This window comes from Megalobrama amblycephala, linkage group LG21 (genome assembly GCF_018812025.1).
Source record: "Megalobrama amblycephala isolate DHTTF-2021 linkage group LG21, ASM1881202v1, whole genome shotgun sequence".
NCBI classification, from domain to species: Eukaryota; Metazoa; Chordata; class Actinopteri; order Cypriniformes; family Xenocyprididae; genus Megalobrama; species Megalobrama amblycephala.
In genome coordinates, this window is record NC_063064.1 from 23240344 (window position 1) to 23258187 (window position 17844).

Below are 17844 nucleotides of genomic sequence, written 5' to 3' on the forward strand. Positions count from 1 at the left end.
GATATGTACAGTATATTGTAGCAATCATGTTTATTGTCTTCATGTTTCATCAGACAAAACATCTCTGTGTTTTCTGTTGAGGCCTTTGTCCATTTCTCTCTAAAGGCTCATCCACTATACTGTGGAGATGACGAGTCCGCTTCAACTTCATCTTAATGTTCAGACAGTCTCCTTTCTGTTTTTCCAGTACATTCATAATTGCTAAAAATACATTAAAAATAAAAAACGCTAAAAATAATTTCTAAATCTTCCTCTTTTTTGCATTCCTTCTGTCAGGTGTTGTATAACACAGAAAAAGCTCTGGGGAGGCAAAATCCTTTCCAAGAGTCCCATGAAAAGAGAAAATCATTTCACATCCATGAAGGAGAGGAAGTACTGTTGGGAAAAAAAGAAGAAAGGAGGACAGGCATGTGTGGAGAGCGGCTGGACCGAACCGTTCCTGGTGAGAAATATTGCAGATGAGTCTGGCCACATTCAGAAAGCAACCATGTCTCATCTGAAGCCATACTTCACATGTGAACATGAGCTGGATGCTGGGACAAAAAATGGTGAGTCAGAACTTGTCTCAAGGTTTATTAAAATTCTATGTATTTAAATTGTCAATTAATCAATTTATATTTTAATAATCTGTCAGTTGAAACCACTGACTATGACTGAGAAAGCAGACGTGGCTGTGGACGGTGGCGATGCATCAGTTTGAGGTATGATGTTTGAAAGCAGAAGTTCTCAATTTACAGGCACATTTGATCAAATCAGATCGTCCATCAATATTCCTTTTTTCAGCATTGAGAAAATGGACATCTCTATGCCATATTTTGATTAATATGCTGTAAGACATTAGGACATTACTGCATTTTTTAATTCAGTTGTTCCCTGAGGTCCACTTATGATTTTATTATCAAAGGCAGCCATCATTTAAAAAAATAAATGGCCCTCTACAGACCCTCTGGTTTGAACCTTATGAAGAGCCGTTTGTCCTTTAAGTCTTTAATGTAAACGCCCACTGCTATGATTGGGTAACATTAAAAAATAAGTTTTACACTTGTGGAACTGTTGTTGAAACACAGTAATGATTACTTTTAATACTTTTAATTTACATTTAATATAGTAATACATATTAAATAAACGTAATGAAAGTAGTGGTCAACCGATATTGATTTTTTTTATTATTATTATCGATATCTTAAAAAGCAGAAATCTGAATATATAAATGTAACTTTAAATATATAAATACAGTTTGAATATATATATATAATTATATGCCTGAATATATACATGTAAGCTAAATCTGAGTTATAAGTTTGAATATAGAGATACAAATCTGAATATATAGTTAGAACTCTGAATATATCAATGTAAATCCTGAATAGTTATAATTCAAAAAATAAATGTATAATAATTCCTGAAAAAAATAAATGCAAATATTGGCTCTGTCCAAATGGCACACTTCATGTGCACTCGTGGTCTTGTGGACTTGCAATGGCCGCCGCGTGCACATGTCTGTTAAGTCCACAAGACCGCAGGGTGTCCTGTTTGTCATTTTATGTTTCAGAATGGTGTTTGTGAGCACAACTTTGGGGCCCCTATGTGCCCTCGATGCACACTTTGCACAGATTCTACAGATTGCCTCCAAGCACTTGAATCTTTTATGACTGACCACCCCATAATTGTTAAAATAATTGCAAAACTGAATTTTTTAAAGGAAAAAATTAATATAATTTTCTGCTGGATTCCGGGTCAAATGGGACATATTTGTTAATGAACTGGCAGATGCTGCAGCAAAGAAATCTCTCTCTCTGAGACTTACAGGTGCATCTCAATAAATTAGAATATCATGAAAAAGTGATTTTTCTTTTCTGTAATTTAATTAAAAAAGTAAAACTTAAATATATTCTAGGTTTATTAGACATAAAGTAAAATATTTCCAGACTTTTTTGTTTTCATTTTAATGATTACAGCTTGCTGCTCATCAAAATAAAATAAAAAAATCAGTATCTCAAATTATTAGAATATTTAATTTCAAGTTCTATTAAATTTCCATTCTCAGGGTATAAATACTGGGTTTAGGTCATTAATCCCAACAGCAGTCATGGGGAAGTCTGCTGACCTGACAGTTGTCCAGAGGATGATCATCAAGACCCTCTACAATGAGGGTAAGAGTGGAGAGGCACAGAAACCACGTTGCTTGAAGTTTCCACAGTCAGTGATGATTTGGGCTGCATGTCATCTGCTGGTGTTGGTCCACTGTGTTTTCTAAAGTCCACAGTCAACGCAGCCGTATACCAGGACATTTTAGAGCACTTCATGCTTCCTGCTGCTGACCAACTTTATGGAGATGCACATTTCATTTTCCAGCAGGATTTAGCACCTGCCCACACTGCCAAAGCTACCAAAAGCTGGTTCAGTAAACATGGTGTTACTGTGCTTGATTGGCCAGCAAACTCACCTGACCTGAACCTCACAGAGAATCTATGGGGTATTGTCAAGAGGAAGACGAGAGACACCAGACCCAACAATGCAGATGACCTGAAGGCCGCTATCAGAGCAACCTGGGCTTCATTACACCTGAGTAGTGCCACAGACTGATTGCCTCCATGCCACACCGCATTGATGCAGCAATTCATGCAAAAGGAGCCCCAACCAAGTATTGAGTGCATAGAAATGAACATACTTTTCAGAAGCCTGACATTTCTGTTTAAAATATCCTTTTTATTGATCTTATGAAGTATTCTAATTTATTGAGATAGTGAATTGGTGGGTTTTTGTTAAATGTGAGCCAAAATCATCACAATTAAAAGAACCAAAGACTTAAAGTACTTCAGTCTGTGTGTATTGAATTTATTTAACAATCTGAGTTGAATTACTGAAATAAATTAACTTTTCCGCGATATTCTAATTTATTGAGATGTACCTGTACAGAATGTCAAATTCCTCCATCGGATCTCAAACCTGTACTAAATTTGTGTATACATAAAAAAATGGCAAATAAAATGGGACACCCGCTTTAATAATAAGCTATATGAAGTCATTTCAATCATAAATAAATTTTTTATTTTATTTTTTTGCAAATTTTCTTTTTGAGTGTAGACATGACCAGATTGTTTACATAAAATGCCGAATTGGTCATTCCAGACATGTTCATTTGTTTTTATTGAAAGGTCATGTACCACCAACATGTAATTCTTGGCAGACTCCTCTGTCTATAAAGCATATTTTGTGGGAATGGACTGCTTTAAATGCCACAAGGCAACATTTTTACTCAAAGTTCTACAAAGGATTTTTTCAAAAACGTTTCAGCAGGAATAATCTTACATTTTTTATCAAATATTGAAATGAAAAATCTTATATGATGTTTGCTATAATGATGTGAGTTGGTTGTCAGTTGCTGTTTTTCATTATTACTGTACAACCCGAATTCAGGAAATGTTGGGGCGTTTTTTAAATTTGAATAAAATGAAAACTGAAAGACTTTCAAATCACATGAGACATTATTTTATTCACAATAGAACATAGATAACATAAATGTATAGAAATTTTACAGTTTTATCCACTAAATGAACCCATTTCAAATTTGATGCCTGCTACAGGTCTCAAAAAAGTTGGCACAGGGGCAACAAATGGCTGAAAAAGCAAGAAATTTTGAAAAGATTCAGCTGGGAGAATATCTAGCAACTAATTAGGTCCGATCTATGGAGGCTCCACCTCAGAACTTACAAGACTTAAAGGGGACCTATTATGGCCCCTTTTACAAGATGTAAAATAAGTCTCTGATGTCCCCAGACTGTGTATGTGAAGTTTTAGCTCAAAATACCCCACAGATCATTTTTTATAGAATGTTAAAATTGCCACTTTTAGCGGTTGAGCAAAAACGTACCGTTTAGTGTATGCCCTTTAAATGCAAATGAGCTGCTGCTCCCGGCCTAAGAGGGCGGAGCTTCAAGATCTCATTCTCTGGTGTCAGGATTCAGTCAGGACGCACTATAATGTCAGAAACTGTGAATATATGCTGCATGGAGATAGAACAGGTATAGTTTAGTTAAATTACGGTTATAACTTATATTGTCTTCTTGTTTTTATCCACTAGATTACTACAAGCTTGTTGTACCGTCCGAATGATGGCCAAAACTTTACTGATGAGTTATAACGTTTATTGTACTTCATACAAAAGATGAAGCATCTGTTTTTACTCTGAAAAATCTCTGTAAGAGCTTAATAAAACACAGTGCAAGTGTGCATTAAAATATTATCCATAAACTCTCTCTCTCCCTTGCATTATCATTAACATACACAGCGAATTACACAGAAACACTTGTTACAACTAACAGTGCACAAATATATAAAGACCTTATGCCTTTTCAGGTGGTGCTTAATAAACTGTTAAACTTTATATCTGTAAATCAACTCCGATGAACTGTAATAAAGTGCTCTCACCTTCATTACTGCCGTATCCAGTATCACTCTGGAGATTGTAAGCTGGATCACAAACAGTTTTTACTTGTATATCCTTGAGTAGCACATTTTTATCACAGTCTCTGTTTTGTATTGTCCCTTTGTATTGATATTCGTTCACTAAGCATTCCGGTGTGAAATGATTCGCGCAGACATAAACGAATTTCGGCGGAACTGAGGGAGCATTTTCCTGGAAAACCAAGTTGAGCTATATAACATGATTAGTATTCTGTTGACGAATGTATCCAAACAGTTGCTCCTCTGTCTAAAAAAACACGCAATATATTAAAGCGTCTTTGATGTTTCCATGGTTTTCGACAAAATAAAACCGGAAATCGAGGGTAACGTGGATATGATGTCACTGATAGGTGATGTCCTCTGTAAAATTGCTTTTTTTCTGGATTTAAACATTATTGGAAACATTTGGGATAATGTAAGTACACAAGTCAACAAAATATATAACTGTTCTAGTGGTTAATGGATATTTCAATCTAAAAAACCTACATATTGTGCCTTTAACTGGTTGCATATGTCAGATTTATTGCATGACTTGGACAGAGAAAAGCTGTTGCTATCAAACATTGTGTACTTTATTAACTGAGTCAGTGTATTGGTGAAGGGATAGATCACAGAGGCCAGTTGATGCAAGGTTTGCAAAGAAATTTCATGCTCCCTTGTAAAAGTATTTTTTTAGTATTTTTAAAACACAAAAATACAGTATTTTATTTTGATACATGGTGTGGCTGCTGTATTTTGTAATTTATTTTGATACATTTAAAATTAAGGTATTTGGTATTATATTATTTTAAAATACATTTTGATGTATTTTTGCCCAACCCTGCTTTGTAGAATGCGGTTTGTCGTCCCATATATTACTGAACTATGTGTATACAGAATGGCATTAAAGGGATAGTTCACCCAAAAGTGAAAGTTCTATCATCATTTACATACCCTCAAGTAGTTCCAAACCTGTATGAATTTCTTTGTTCTGCTGAACACAAAAGAAGATATTTGGAAGAATGTTTGTAACCAAACAGGTTAATGAGTAAATGATGACAAAATTTTCATTTTTGGGTGAACTAACCTTTTAAGCACTAAAGGGTGAACTGACAAGCAAATTTAGATGCACTGTGTACATGGCCATTGTTTTAGAACTCTTCTTAATGTTACTTCTTTTTATGTTATTTTCTTGCAGAATCAACTAAAATCACCACGTGCCACTGTTTTCTGTTTGCCTTATCACTGGTTTGTTCTGGATTTGTTATCATGCATGCTGTTTTATAAGGTAATTTTGCTGGTGATGCAGAGAAGGTGTGTGTTGCTTTAGTCTGAAGATGGACTGGACTGCATCTCCCAGCATGCACTGTGTGCAGAGAGACCAATTCAGATGCTTGCACTTCCAGACTTCAAGACAATGTTTGATTGAAATACCTTTTTGGTTAATCTAGTTGATCAGCAGTCATGAATGGCAGGGTCAAAATGCTAAAACTTTGAAGAAAAGACTTTGATTTAGGCTGTTCCTGTTGACAGTGTGAGTTTGTTTTAGATGTTTAATATGCATTTTTATTTATCAGCTGAAGCATTTTAGTTTATATTGTTTGCTTTCACAAATGGTTCACAAATGTAAATGTTTGGTAAACATGCACAACATTGACACTCAAGATTATAACATGCAAGAGGTGATGCTTGTGTATAACTTTATTGTAATATTTGCATTTCCACAGAAAAGATTTAAATTGTTAATTATCAGTAAAGTTTGAAAGTGATAGTTTATCTAATCAGCCTTGAACTTCACATTGTAATACACATAGTATCCGTTGTTGTACATGTAAAGTCTCTGATCAGTAGGATTGTAGTCCAGGTACACGTAAAAATCCTGGAACTTCTCAAAGCGAATGCTAACGTGGCTTTCCTCATTTTTATTGGTGTCATAGGTGTAAAATATCTCCTCTGTTTGCGTATCTACCGACCTGGTCGCGTACAGGACGCCGCATATCATGAACGCGTTTGTGATTGAGTTCTTGTATTCGCTGGTCTGCCAAACCTCCTGTACTTCAAATGTCTGCTCGTTGATCTTCCCTATAACCAGGTTACCGTTCGATTCCTCTGTGGCGTAAGTTACCCACAGGCCGGACTCATCGGCTGCAAAGTCCAGGTTCTGGTTGGCCGAGTAATGATATGAGAATCTGCTGCTGGCCTTGGGAATGGCCTTGTTCTGAACTGTCACACTGGTCATGTTGAACTTTGCCATACTAAAAGGGCTTCTGTACTGATAGTACAGGGTGTTTTCCCGCACAACGTAGTTGTTTCCAGTGCCTCGCCAATCATATTTATAATAGTCGTAAAGCTCATGTGTCTTAAAGGCCTGTCTCATGATCAGTTTGTAGTAGTCAGTGTACTGTGTGACCTTGCTGACCAAAGTGTCGGTAAAGCCGGAGTACCAGTACATGTTCTCAGAGCCAGGCAAGGGCTTGGAGTCTTTACCCCATCCTCCAAACTTGAAACCTCCATTCAGGTCTGCATTTAGCTGGCTGATGATGGGTTTTCCAATGCTGAGAATGCCTTCATGCTTACAGGACCCTAGGAGAATTAGCAATAAATGCTAAAGCTTTCAAAAAACTGTTTATAATATAATTTAATGATAACACCTAATTTCTTAACATAAATGCAATAGCTAACATGAACTAAGAATGAGTGATATATTTTTAGACCGTTTATTAATATTTGATAATGTTTGTTTATAAAAAACACAAGTGTTTGTTCATGTTAGTTCACAGTGTATAAGCTAATGTTAACATATTCAACTTTTGATTTTAAAAATGTATTAGTAAATATTGAACATAATACTAAAATAGTATTGATCATGTCAACTAATGTAGTTAACTAATGTTAACAAATGAAACAAATGAAACCTCACTGTAAAATGTTATAATTGTAAAGTATCAGAACACAAATTAAGATATTTTTTGATGAAATCCGAGGGTTTCTGAACAAGTTTGGACAGTTGGTGGCGCTAGAGGGATTGAGTTAAAGACTCCAAATTTGCTGTGGATAATGTTGAAACTCCTCCATCTGTGTGCCAAATTTCATAACTTTCCCTCAAGTGGTTCTATAGGCTGCCATAGACTTGAGCACAAGAACAATAATAAGAAAATTAATGGATACAACAGATGCCTACGCACCTTAATAAAATAATAAAATCCTTCCCGTTGAATGTATCATACAACACTTCAAATAGGCCAAAGGTGTATCATTTTCTCAGAAATTGAGTGTTAGCCTACCTATTTGTGCATTAGAGTGATCATCCTTATCATCTTGACATTTCTCCAGTTTCCTCTGAAGTTTGGCGAACTCAATGCGAATCACTTCTAAGTTGCTCCGATCGTAGCTTTCCAGTTGGTCGACAATTAAACTCATATTGCGAATCTTACAAAGAAAACAAATTAGAACCATGAAAACACTATAACGACATGTTTTGTGTAAGTGAGGGAAGTTTCACCTCTATGTAAAGACTCTCGAAGGCAGGTGAAGAGGAGTTTAGAGATGTTTTCAGTTGTGTGACCAGAGCCTCAAACTCTCTGAGCTCAATGCGGAGGAGCTCAAAGTCCAGTTTGATGTACTTGTCCGGTCCGCTCTCCAGATTCTCCACACGAGCCGTCAGGTTGGAGAGCTGGCCGAGAAGAATGACCAGCTGTACCTTCAGACTGCTGACCTGAGCACATGAAATAGAATTACAGCAAATAAGAAATAAATGATTAGCATAGCAAAATGCAGTGATTTAATCAATTTTTTTAACAGAGAGATGGAGGATGGATCTCATTCACTATGCATGCGTACTCACAAATTTGTGTGCGAAAATAACTACAACTGAAATAAAATTTATAAAAACTATAGACATTTTTAAAAAAAATGACAAACAACAAAACTACCTTGTTGATGTGGAGCTTGACTATTACAGAGAGCTGATTTGAGGACGTCTGCATGTGCTCCACACGGTCCGCTGGGAATGAAGTATCGGGCAGGAACACGTTACAAACACACTGTCCAAACTCCCCGATGGAGCCGTCGACGCTGCCAGAGCCCCAATCCTCTAGAGACTGGACAACATGGCTTTATTCTTCTTTATGTTAAGATATGTTTTAAAAATTGAATCTTTGGAAACAGTTCAGCAATGAATCAAAACTGAGATTGTGAGGGTCAGAGTGACTCTTACCAGCCAGGCATGAGCAGGAGCCGCAAGCAGGAGGAGCAGCAGGAGATCCATCATGCTTCTCTTTTCAGAATATGTTTCTCTTTCTCAGCTACTGCCTTATATGCAGCATGTTATCAAAACTAATCTACAGCACATGTCTTATTCTCATGCTTATTGCGTTTGACACCCAATGGATGTACGATGACGTTCCTTATTAAAACATATGCACACAGTTCATGTTAGCTTAACACGTTGTATGTGTTTTATTGGTGGATTCTCATAACATGCATGAGAGTCATAATTGACCTGAGAGGAAACATTGTTTGCCAAACCTGGAGAAGTTTCATGGACTACTGTAATAACATGCCATCACAATGACTGAGTGCTGGTGTGATCTAGACCTCTGTCTGGCCATCTGTGTGTCCATCTATTCATCTATCCATGCTAAAATAATGCAATAAACTATAGAGCACCTCATGAAAAGAAATAAAAATATATTTAAAATAAAAAATAAATGCATTTTGAGGGTGGCCTTTGATAAATTTAAATGCGATTTTGCCTACTTTTTTGTGTGTGTGTGGATCCTTTCAATAAAAAAGCATTGCAGGGAATGTGCCTTTCTAAATTATAAGGTGATTCTGACTTTACTTACAAAAAAGAAAAACAATTTCAGTAATCAGTATCTCACAAAAGTGAGTTCACCCCTCACATTTCAGCAACCATTTTATTATATGTTCTCAAGGGACAATACTATAGAAATGAAAATTGGATATACTTTAGAGTAGTCAATTTGCTGCTTGTTTAGCAGTATAGATTCACTGTCCTCTGAAAATAACATACAGCCATTATTGTCTAAATAACTGGCAACAAAAGTGAGTACACCCTAAGTGAACATGTCAAAACTGTGTCCAAAGTGTCAATATTTTTGTGTAAGCACCACTGTTATCTAGCACTGCCTTAATCCTCCTGGGCATGGAGTTCTCCAGAGCTGCACAGGTTGTTGCTGGGATCCTCTTTCACTTCTCCATAATGACATCACGGAGCTCGACACATGGCGCTTCTTCACCTTCCGCTTGAGGATGCCCCACAGGTGCTCAATAGGGTTTAGGTCTGGAGACACACTTGGCCACTCCATCACCTTCAGCTTCCTCAGCAAGGCAGTTGAATGAATGAATGAATGAATGAATGAGGCATTTATATAGCGCTTTCATATGTACTACTGTACACCCAAAGCGCTTTACAATCATATCAGGGGTCTCTCCTCATCCACCACCAGTGTGCAGCATCCACTTGGATGATGCGACGGCAGCCACAGTACAACGGCGCCAGTGCGCTCACCACACACCAGCTGTAGGTGGTAAGGGCCTATGGAGGGAATTTGGCCAGGACACCGGGGTTACACCCCTACTCTTTACGAGAAGTGCCATGGGATTTTTAATGACCACAGAGAGTCAGGACCTCGGTTTTTTAACGTCTCATCCAAAGGACGATGCTTGTTACAGTACAGTGTCCCCGTCACTATACTGGGGCATTAGGACCCACACAGACCACAGGGTGAGCACCCCCCTGCTGGCCTTACCAACACCTCTTCCAGCAGCTACCTGGTTTTCCAAGGAGGTCTCCCATCCAGGTACTAACCAGGCTCAGCCCTGCTTAGCTTCAGTGGGCAACCGGTCTTGGGCTACAGGGTGATATGGCTGCTGACTATGGAGAACACACAGGAATGGCAGGAACAGACGCTGGAGATAGGGAAGTAGTCTACAATGTCTTGGGCAGACGAGGTGTGCGCTTTTATGTGGTGCTGTTGAGTAACAGGTGCGGGTGATGGCTGAAAGAGTGCAGGTGAGATCAAGGAGGGATTATGGAAAATGCAGTGCAGAAATGGTGACAGCTGGGGACCGTGACAATTGCCTTGTTAAGTATACATTTTCTGTTAACCCTCTGGTGTTGTTTGGTCATTTTAGACCAAAAAAAATTGCTACTTCATCAGAATGGAATGAAACTCACAGTCACTATGTGACCACAAAAAAGAAAAAAGAAAAAACAAAGAAAAAAACTGGACTTGATTCAAATACAGAGGAGCTGTATAGGAATCTAGTGGTGACACCATGGCATTACAGATGATTTTTTTTTTTTTACTCCCACCAGATGGCACTAATCTGCCTTCAAACATTGGATCTTAAAGGCAATGGCCCTCATTTATCAAACGAACGTAGAAAGCAGCGTACATTCGAACGGAAAAATCCGCTTACGACAATGCTCACGTGTGATTCATTAAACTTTCATAAGCAGCCAATCCCATCGCACGAATGAACGGATGTTGATAAATGTGGCGTCTGAAAACAATCGTCATTTAAATATCACGCCCCATATTTTAAATGCCTAGCTCTATAGTTTACGACAGAGAAACGTAACCCGGCCATGAAGAGGAAGTATTCGCATGAAAAATAAATGTATCTTTGCCTACTATAAAAACACCCCTCAACCTCGTAATTTCAAACAATAAAATTAATTTAAATAATAATACCTGTAAATAAAACTAAATACTTACTAACATTATTAATATATATATATATATATATATATATATATATATATATATATATATATATATATATATATAAACTTGGTTATTTTAGTACCTCACTCCACAGAAAATCCTTTAAATTTATTTTATTCATAATAAATAAGTGGCTATATATTGAAACACAAATTAGGCTATAGTGGCATTCATTATAAAGCAGATGAATTTATTTAAAGGAAAACTGAATTGGGACCAAAAAAAACTAAAACAAAAAAAACATTTTTAAGACATTTTTAAAAACAAATTATTTTAAGACATGCATCTATTCTAATTTAATTTTAATTTGACATTTTAATGATGTCGTTTAATGGTTAAAGGAAAATAAACAAATGTTCACATAACAGTTCTCCACCAGATTAACTATGCTGCAGGCAAGTGTGCGTACACGAGCTGAGACCTGAAGTGAGATTTGATCGTAGCCACCGCTCACGCTCATATTGATAAATACCAAATTTTGCCTGGAAACGAGCGTACACACAGTTTTCTGGCGTATGATCATTTGACGAATGAGGGCCATTGTCTCTATTTTAACGTGAAATATACAGCTTTAATTGAAAAATAATTAAAAAAAAGAGACTTTTTTTAAATCATAATTATTGAATAAATATTAATTAGTACCATTAAAATTCTCTCAAAATACAAAATAAAAAAATATATATTATTGAACAAAAATACATTACATTTATTACAGAGAAAAAAAAAGTTACATTTCAGGTGTTCGGTCACTTTTGATGTCGCGAACAACACAATTGTGACTCCCAAATGAACAATACCACATTAATTATAAGGCAGTTTATGCTAAAATATTTTTCACTATATTTAACAGTAAAGGTACATGTATTGTCTTTTAAAATATAATATTTTTCACTGTATATGGCAAAAATTTTAATATTAACCAGTTAGCAGGTTTTTACTAGAGCAATTTTTACATTAATTTTCTGTTGAAGTATTATTTCCTACTGTACAGTGGTGACCATGTTTTTTGATAGTGAGAGTTTGGTACGACGAGCCAGTGAGCAAGCTGAATCACCCCAAAACATATACAGTAAATGACAACATATATATTATTCGTAAAATGAAAGTATTTTATTTTCCTTCATAAATTAACCTAAGTGCAGTTATATACTCCTAGAGGTCTACCATCCAACAGACTTCAGTTCCAGGCCAGCACTGCTCCAACAAACATACCTGTTATTTTCAAGTAATCTTGAACACAGACTACATTCCGAAATCACATACTTCCCTACTATGTTGTGGCGAAAAATAGTATGTGACAAAAGAAGTATGCCCAAATGTCAAGTACCTGGGAAGAAAATACCTGGGTTACCTACTACTCTGAAATGTGCATACGATGGACATTTTACTATCCCATGAGGCCACGGAAGAGGATTTGTGAATGGTGAAGCGACGCAACTGATGCTGGTAGGTCACATGATGATAATGACAACATGGTGGATGTACTATGTCCGGATTACATTTATACATTTTAGTATCTTTGAGATACTATTAGAGTTATAATATGTATAATTTTTTTTCTTTTTTTTTTTCTTTTTGTCACGTTCTTGGTGTGTGTGTTTTTAAATATGTATATGTAGTTTCATTTATTTTTTATTTCAGTATTTTAGTACATCAAGAAATGAAATGTTAAAAAAAGAAATGTTGCCTTGGAAACCAGCTGAAATAAAATAAGTTTAAGGAGAGGAGAGTCAAATTAAAGCACCTGGCTATAGAATCACATAAAAAATTGTAAGATGAGGAAGCTGAAACAAGGAAAAACAAAGACAATCCAACCCTCTCCATTGACTTTGTATTGCATGAAGCTGCCTCCTTGTCATTTCTGGCTTCTAACAAAAAACAGAACAATGTTTAAAAGCTGCTATGTGACAGCGTGTACACCAAACAAGCTAAAAAAACCCAGAACCACAAAAACAAAACAAACAAACAAAAAAAAAAACAGCATTTAAGGACACAAAAGTGGATAAAGGCAATTGAGACAGAGCGCAACATGTCATATTACTCTGAGAACTACACTGGAGAGGAATGTAATCGGCTTCAGGAAATATAATATATAAAACTTACAGAATTCTACAATTTACCCATTATTCCTGCTGATGCTTCACGTCTTATTGCCTGTATCCACTTTTGTCTCCTTAAAGGCTGGCTTTTATGGTTCGGTAGATTATAAAAACTTAGGTCTGTTTTTTTTTTTTTTAGCTTGGTTGCTGTACACCCTGTCACATAGCAGCATTTAGGCATTGTTTAGGCATTGTCTTTTGTTAGAAGCTATAAATGACAAGAAGGCAGCTTCATGCAATACAAAGTCAATGGATAGGGTTGGATTGTTTTCCCCCCGTTGTGGACGTGACCTAAATGTGCTCTGTCTCTATAGGGGGTGGAAAAATGAACACATGGCAGGTCAAATTGTTGTGTTGAAGCAAATTTACCCTCATAACATGTATCATACAGGCTTGTTTCAATGTAATTTAGGGTTGAATTTGTAGTGTGGTGTAGTGATATCTTTGTAGTTATCATTCAGGAATGGTCCATCTGTAAGTCAGTGTATTGTTTGGTTTAGAATTTATGAATATCAAAAGACTTCCATTCAAGAATTCCATTTAGAATTCCACACCTGAAGATGGATTGATCACAAAAACTTATATTTATAATGATAGATTAATCTGGACTCTGCATAGTAATAATAAGAATCTGAAATTATAACAAATTGAAAGAAAAATTAATTAATGATAGTTATTGATTAGCATAAGAAGAAATTTCACTCAAGTCATACTGCTCATAAAAGTTTATTACACAAAGTGAAATACACATTCATTACTGTTCTGTTTGACAGCTGAATAAAATATTCTTAATTCTCAGGTCAATCGCCAATCAAGAGTTTATCTCCAGAGCCCTCATAGTTGAACCAAACATGATAGGCGACATAATAACCATTGTTGTACATGTAAAGTTTCTGATCGGTGGGGTTGTAGTCCAGGTAAACATAGGAGTCTTGGAACTTCTCAAAGGGAACACTAACATAGCTTTCCTGTTCTGTGCGAGTGTCAAAGGTGTAAAAGATCTCCTCAGTTTTAGAGTCTACAGACCTTGTGGCATACAGAACCCCACACACCATAAAAGTGTTTCCTACAGATGGTTTGAAAATACTGGTCTGCCAAACCTCCTCTACCTCAAATGACTCCTCATTGATCTTTCCTAAAACCAGTTTACCCTTTGATTCCTCTGTGGCGTAAGCTACCCACAGGCCGGACTCATCGGCTGCGAAGTCCAGGTTCTGGTTGGCCGAGTAATGATATGAGAATCTGCTGCTGGCCTTGGGAATGGCCTTGTTCTGAACTGTCACACTGGTCATGTTGAACTTTGCCATACTAAAAGGGCTTCTGTACTGATAGTACAGGGTGTTTTCCCGCACAACGTAGTTGTTTCCAGTGCCTCGCCAATCATATTTATAATAGTCGTAAAGCTCATGTGTCTTAAAGGCCTGTCTCATGATCAGTTTGTAGTAGTCAGTGTACTGTGTGACCTTGCTGACCAAAGTGTCGGTAAAGCCGGAGTACCAGTACATGTTCTCAGAGCCAGGCAAGGGCTTGGAGTCTTTACCCCATCCTCCAAACTTGAAACCTCCATTCAGGTCTGCATTTAGCTGGCTGATGATGGGTTTGCTGATTTTTCTAATTCCACCATGATTGCAGATTCCTGATAAACAGGTAAGTGAGTAAATAAACAGAGATAATTCAAGACAGAGTTACATGTTCAGTGTCTTTATACAGAAAGACTCACCAATGTTGGGGTTAAAGATTTCATTATGCCGTATCTCACACGCCTCTAGTTTCTGCTGAAGAATGATATATTCTCGACGTGTCACAAGAACCAGGTTCTTGTCGTAGGTGATCTCCAGTTGAGTCAACACAGAAATAATGACACTGATCTGTTTTCATCAAAAAGAAAATTTGATCAAGTTAATCTCAAGCCAAAGGTGTGAAATCACCCAGAATAGTGCACCACAGAGTTATCATGCATGCAATTATGCAATTAAATATATGCAAATTCATCTCAAGTTTTTGGGTTGTTGAACACCCAGCAACACTTAGGGAACATGCAAACTAAATAGTCAACCTTTTTTGTTGATCCTGGAACAACATTCCTGTCTGAAAAGGTAGTCCTAACCATATCCCTACCCCTAAACCTAACCCTACCCTTATCCCTAAAATCAGAGGGAAATGATAGGTGAATAATAATGATGTAGAAGCACCTAACCCTGGTTGTAAGCCTAAACTTGACATAAACTGTAAAGTTTGATCTGATTGGTTGATAGGAATGTTGTTCCTGTAACAATACAATGTGTAACCCTAACCTAACCCTAATCAAACTGGGGACCTTCTTGCTGTAAGGCAGCAGAGCAACCCACTGAGCCACCTCTTGAAAACTAGAAACTCAAAAAGACGAACTTTGATTGTTGGATGAGCAAAGCCTCACCTGGTCACTTGCAAGAGTTTGAAAATTAAATACCCTGCTGAAAAGACCAGCATGAATTACCATGCCAGACTGGTTAGTGATGGTTTGGTGCTAGTGTAGCTGTTGAACCAGCTTTACCATGTTTTAACACCATATGTTTATGGATGTAGCTTGAAATTTACAGGAGAAGTTAGAGTTGAAAATTTGGTCTTGGAACAGGGATTTTGAATAGAATTTTGTGATAAGAGGTTCAGAAAGTGTCACCTGTTCACGTATGGTTATAAGCACGGCAGAGGTGGTTTGCATAGACACCTGCAGCTCCACAATTAGAGCCTCCACTTGCTTGATCTTGATTTTCACCTCCTCCAATTGGAGCTCACTGTAGGAGTCGGGGTCACCCTCCATCAGCTTGATCAGCAATGTCAGGTTTGTTATCTTTGCTATATAGATGTTTAGTTTAACCTCGTAAGTCTCCACCTGTACAAGAACCATTAAAGAACCATTAAAACATCTGCATATGTCACTTCAGTTCAGTCTCGTGAGTTCATGAGATTGCACCAAACCTTGCTAATCTCTATCTCCAGTTTGTAGTTGATCTCAACTGCTGTGCTCTCCAGCAAGATGAGCTCTCCGATTGGAAATGTGCTGTTGGGCAGGAAAGCCTCACATATGCATTCTCCACTGGCGCTGCCCTCAGCCCAGAGACTCCGGGCCTACAGGAGAGAGGTGAAAGCCATCAGCCTGTCTCCTCTTCAACATCAAATTGTATTCATGCATTTGGCAGACACTTTTAATCTAAGAGATATACATTGCATTCAAGGAATTCATCTTAGTAGTTCATGCATTCACAGAGAATCAAACCCATGACCTTGGTGTTGCTGGTGCTATGCCCTACTGCAGATATGACAAAATAATCCCAGCTCTGATCCACCTCAAGTTCTAGTATCAAAGTATACAGCTGCAGTTACTGTGTAAATGCATTCATGCCACCTCTGAGTACTGTTAAACAGTCTGTGAAAGACACCTAAATGCAGCATCAGGAGTGTTTCTGTGCCACCTTTGCCATGTAAATTTGGCACCTGTTAAGTTCAGCTCCTACACACTAAAAGTTTCCAGTGATCCTGCAGACCTTGACCTAGGCAACATTTCATAGTGGGGCCAATGTAGGCATGATATGGGCTTGAGGTTTGGGCTCTACATAGGTTTGAACTATTCAAATATCATCTTAAGACCTACTTTTTCATTTAGCTTAGTCAAAGCAACAACAATCATATCAATAAGTCTCATGTATCCTGTGCTTACTGATCATTGAACTGTAAAACACTTTGTTCAGTTTTTGCTGCTTTCAAACATCAAGAAGTAAACTGTACTCACCCCCTCGACAACAGCAGACCTGAAGAGGACGAAATAAAGAAGTGTGACGATCATCGTGCATCAGTTAGTTGTGTTGCAGGAACAGAGCTCTCTAGATTTTAAAGACCATCTTATCTTATATGACAATCAGCATCTGGATTTTTCACAGCAGTATTCTCTGACAAATGACGATGTTCAAATTTGTCTTTTACACAACACTGCTAAAGCAATTACATTTTTATGGATTTAAGGCAGCGGGTTGAAACAGAGAGGAAATAACAGGTGTGTTTTCACATGAAATGTCATCCAGGGCAAGACTTGCAATCTAGCAATTTAGATAAACTAGCAATAAAAAGGAACGATGTAAAGAAACACTTATGTATGTTTTGTCATTGTTATCATCAGGTCACCCAACTAAAGAAATATGATTAAATGAAGAGAAAACTTGTTGTATGGAAAATATGTTTACCAACAATCTATAAGCAAAATGAACCATGGTCCCAAATAAGCATGACACTACTGAGTAACTTTGGGCTAAATCTGCAACCCTGTAAATATTTTGAGTAATAAATTATAACTGGAAATTTCTTTTCAATTTATACTGATCTCAGCTATAATTTGGTATAAACAAATAAATTGTATGTGTATCCTGGTGCTTTGTATACTACCGTAAAAATTGGTATTTACTGAATCAGTATTTAGAAGAAGTATTGGTGTTAGATGACATGCCCGTTTATTTTGGGAAATAAAAGCATTTGCATATAAATAAAACAGCACAAAATCATAACAGTACAAA

General features: G+C 37.0%; 2 protein-coding genes, 1 long non-coding RNA gene and 1 pseudogene across 3 annotated transcripts; 1 reads left to right on the forward strand and 3 right to left on the reverse strand.

Moving 5' to 3' along the window:
* Positions 1–298: 298 nt before the first annotated feature.
* Positions 299–9116, forward strand: LOC125257240. The gene is made up of 4 exons (XR_007182270.1): positions 299–548; positions 635–701; positions 5645–5980; positions 8408–9116. It is a non-coding gene; the product is annotated as an uncharacterized LOC125257240 (long non-coding RNA).
* LOC125257239 (olfactomedin-4-like) lies at positions 6115–8795 on the reverse strand. Its single transcript, XM_048173702.1, has 5 exons — positions 8663–8795; positions 8379–8546; positions 7949–8161; positions 7731–7875; positions 6115–7029 (listed from the first exon to the last, which is right to left on the reverse strand). Exons 1-5 carry the CDS (start codon positions 8714–8716, stop codon positions 6224–6226), a joined length of 1386 nt encoding a protein of 461 aa, XP_048029659.1. The 5' UTR covers positions 8717–8795; the 3' UTR covers positions 6115–6223.
* A 1113-nt stretch (positions 9117–10229) lies between the features above and the next one.
* LOC125257329 lies at positions 10230–10346 on the reverse strand (annotated as a pseudogene).
* A 3670-nt stretch (positions 10347–14016) lies between these two features.
* Positions 14017–17584, reverse strand: LOC125256695 (olfactomedin-4-like). The gene is made up of 5 exons (XM_048172889.1): positions 17070–17584; positions 16259–16408; positions 15960–16172; positions 15021–15168; positions 14017–14936 (listed from the first exon to the last, which is right to left on the reverse strand). Exons 1-5 carry the CDS (start codon positions 17121–17123, stop codon positions 14101–14103), a joined length of 1401 nt encoding a protein of 466 aa, XP_048028846.1. The 5' UTR covers positions 17124–17584; the 3' UTR covers positions 14017–14100.
* Positions 17585–17844: the final 260 nt, after the last annotated feature.

Bases quoted from the DNA above. Each gene is read 5' to 3' on its own strand.
- LOC125257239 (XM_048173702.1), bottom strand. From the start codon at position 8,716: ATGATGGATCTCCTGCTGCTCCTCCTGCTTGCGGCTCCTGCTCATGCC. The intron at 7,876-7,948 runs GTGAAACTTCCC...TTTCTTTGTAAG, and splicing joins TCGAGAGTCTTTACATAGAG to ATTCGCAATATGAGTTTAAT. The intron at 7,030-7,730 runs GTAGGCTAACAC...TAATTCTCCTAG, and splicing joins TCACTCTAATGCACAAATAG to GGTCCTGTAAGCATGAAGGC.
- LOC125256695 (XM_048172889.1), bottom strand. From the start codon at position 17,123: ATGATCGTCACACTTCTTTATTTCGTCCTCTTCAGGTCTGCTGTTGTC. The intron at 16,409-17,069 runs GTGAGTACAGTT...TCTCTCCTGTAG, and splicing joins GGTCTGCTGTTGTCGAGGGG to GCCCGGAGTCTCTGGGCTGA. The intron at 15,169-15,959 runs GTGACACTTTCT...TGATGAAAACAG, and splicing joins TTATAACCATACGTGAACAG to ATCAGTGTCATTATTTCTGT.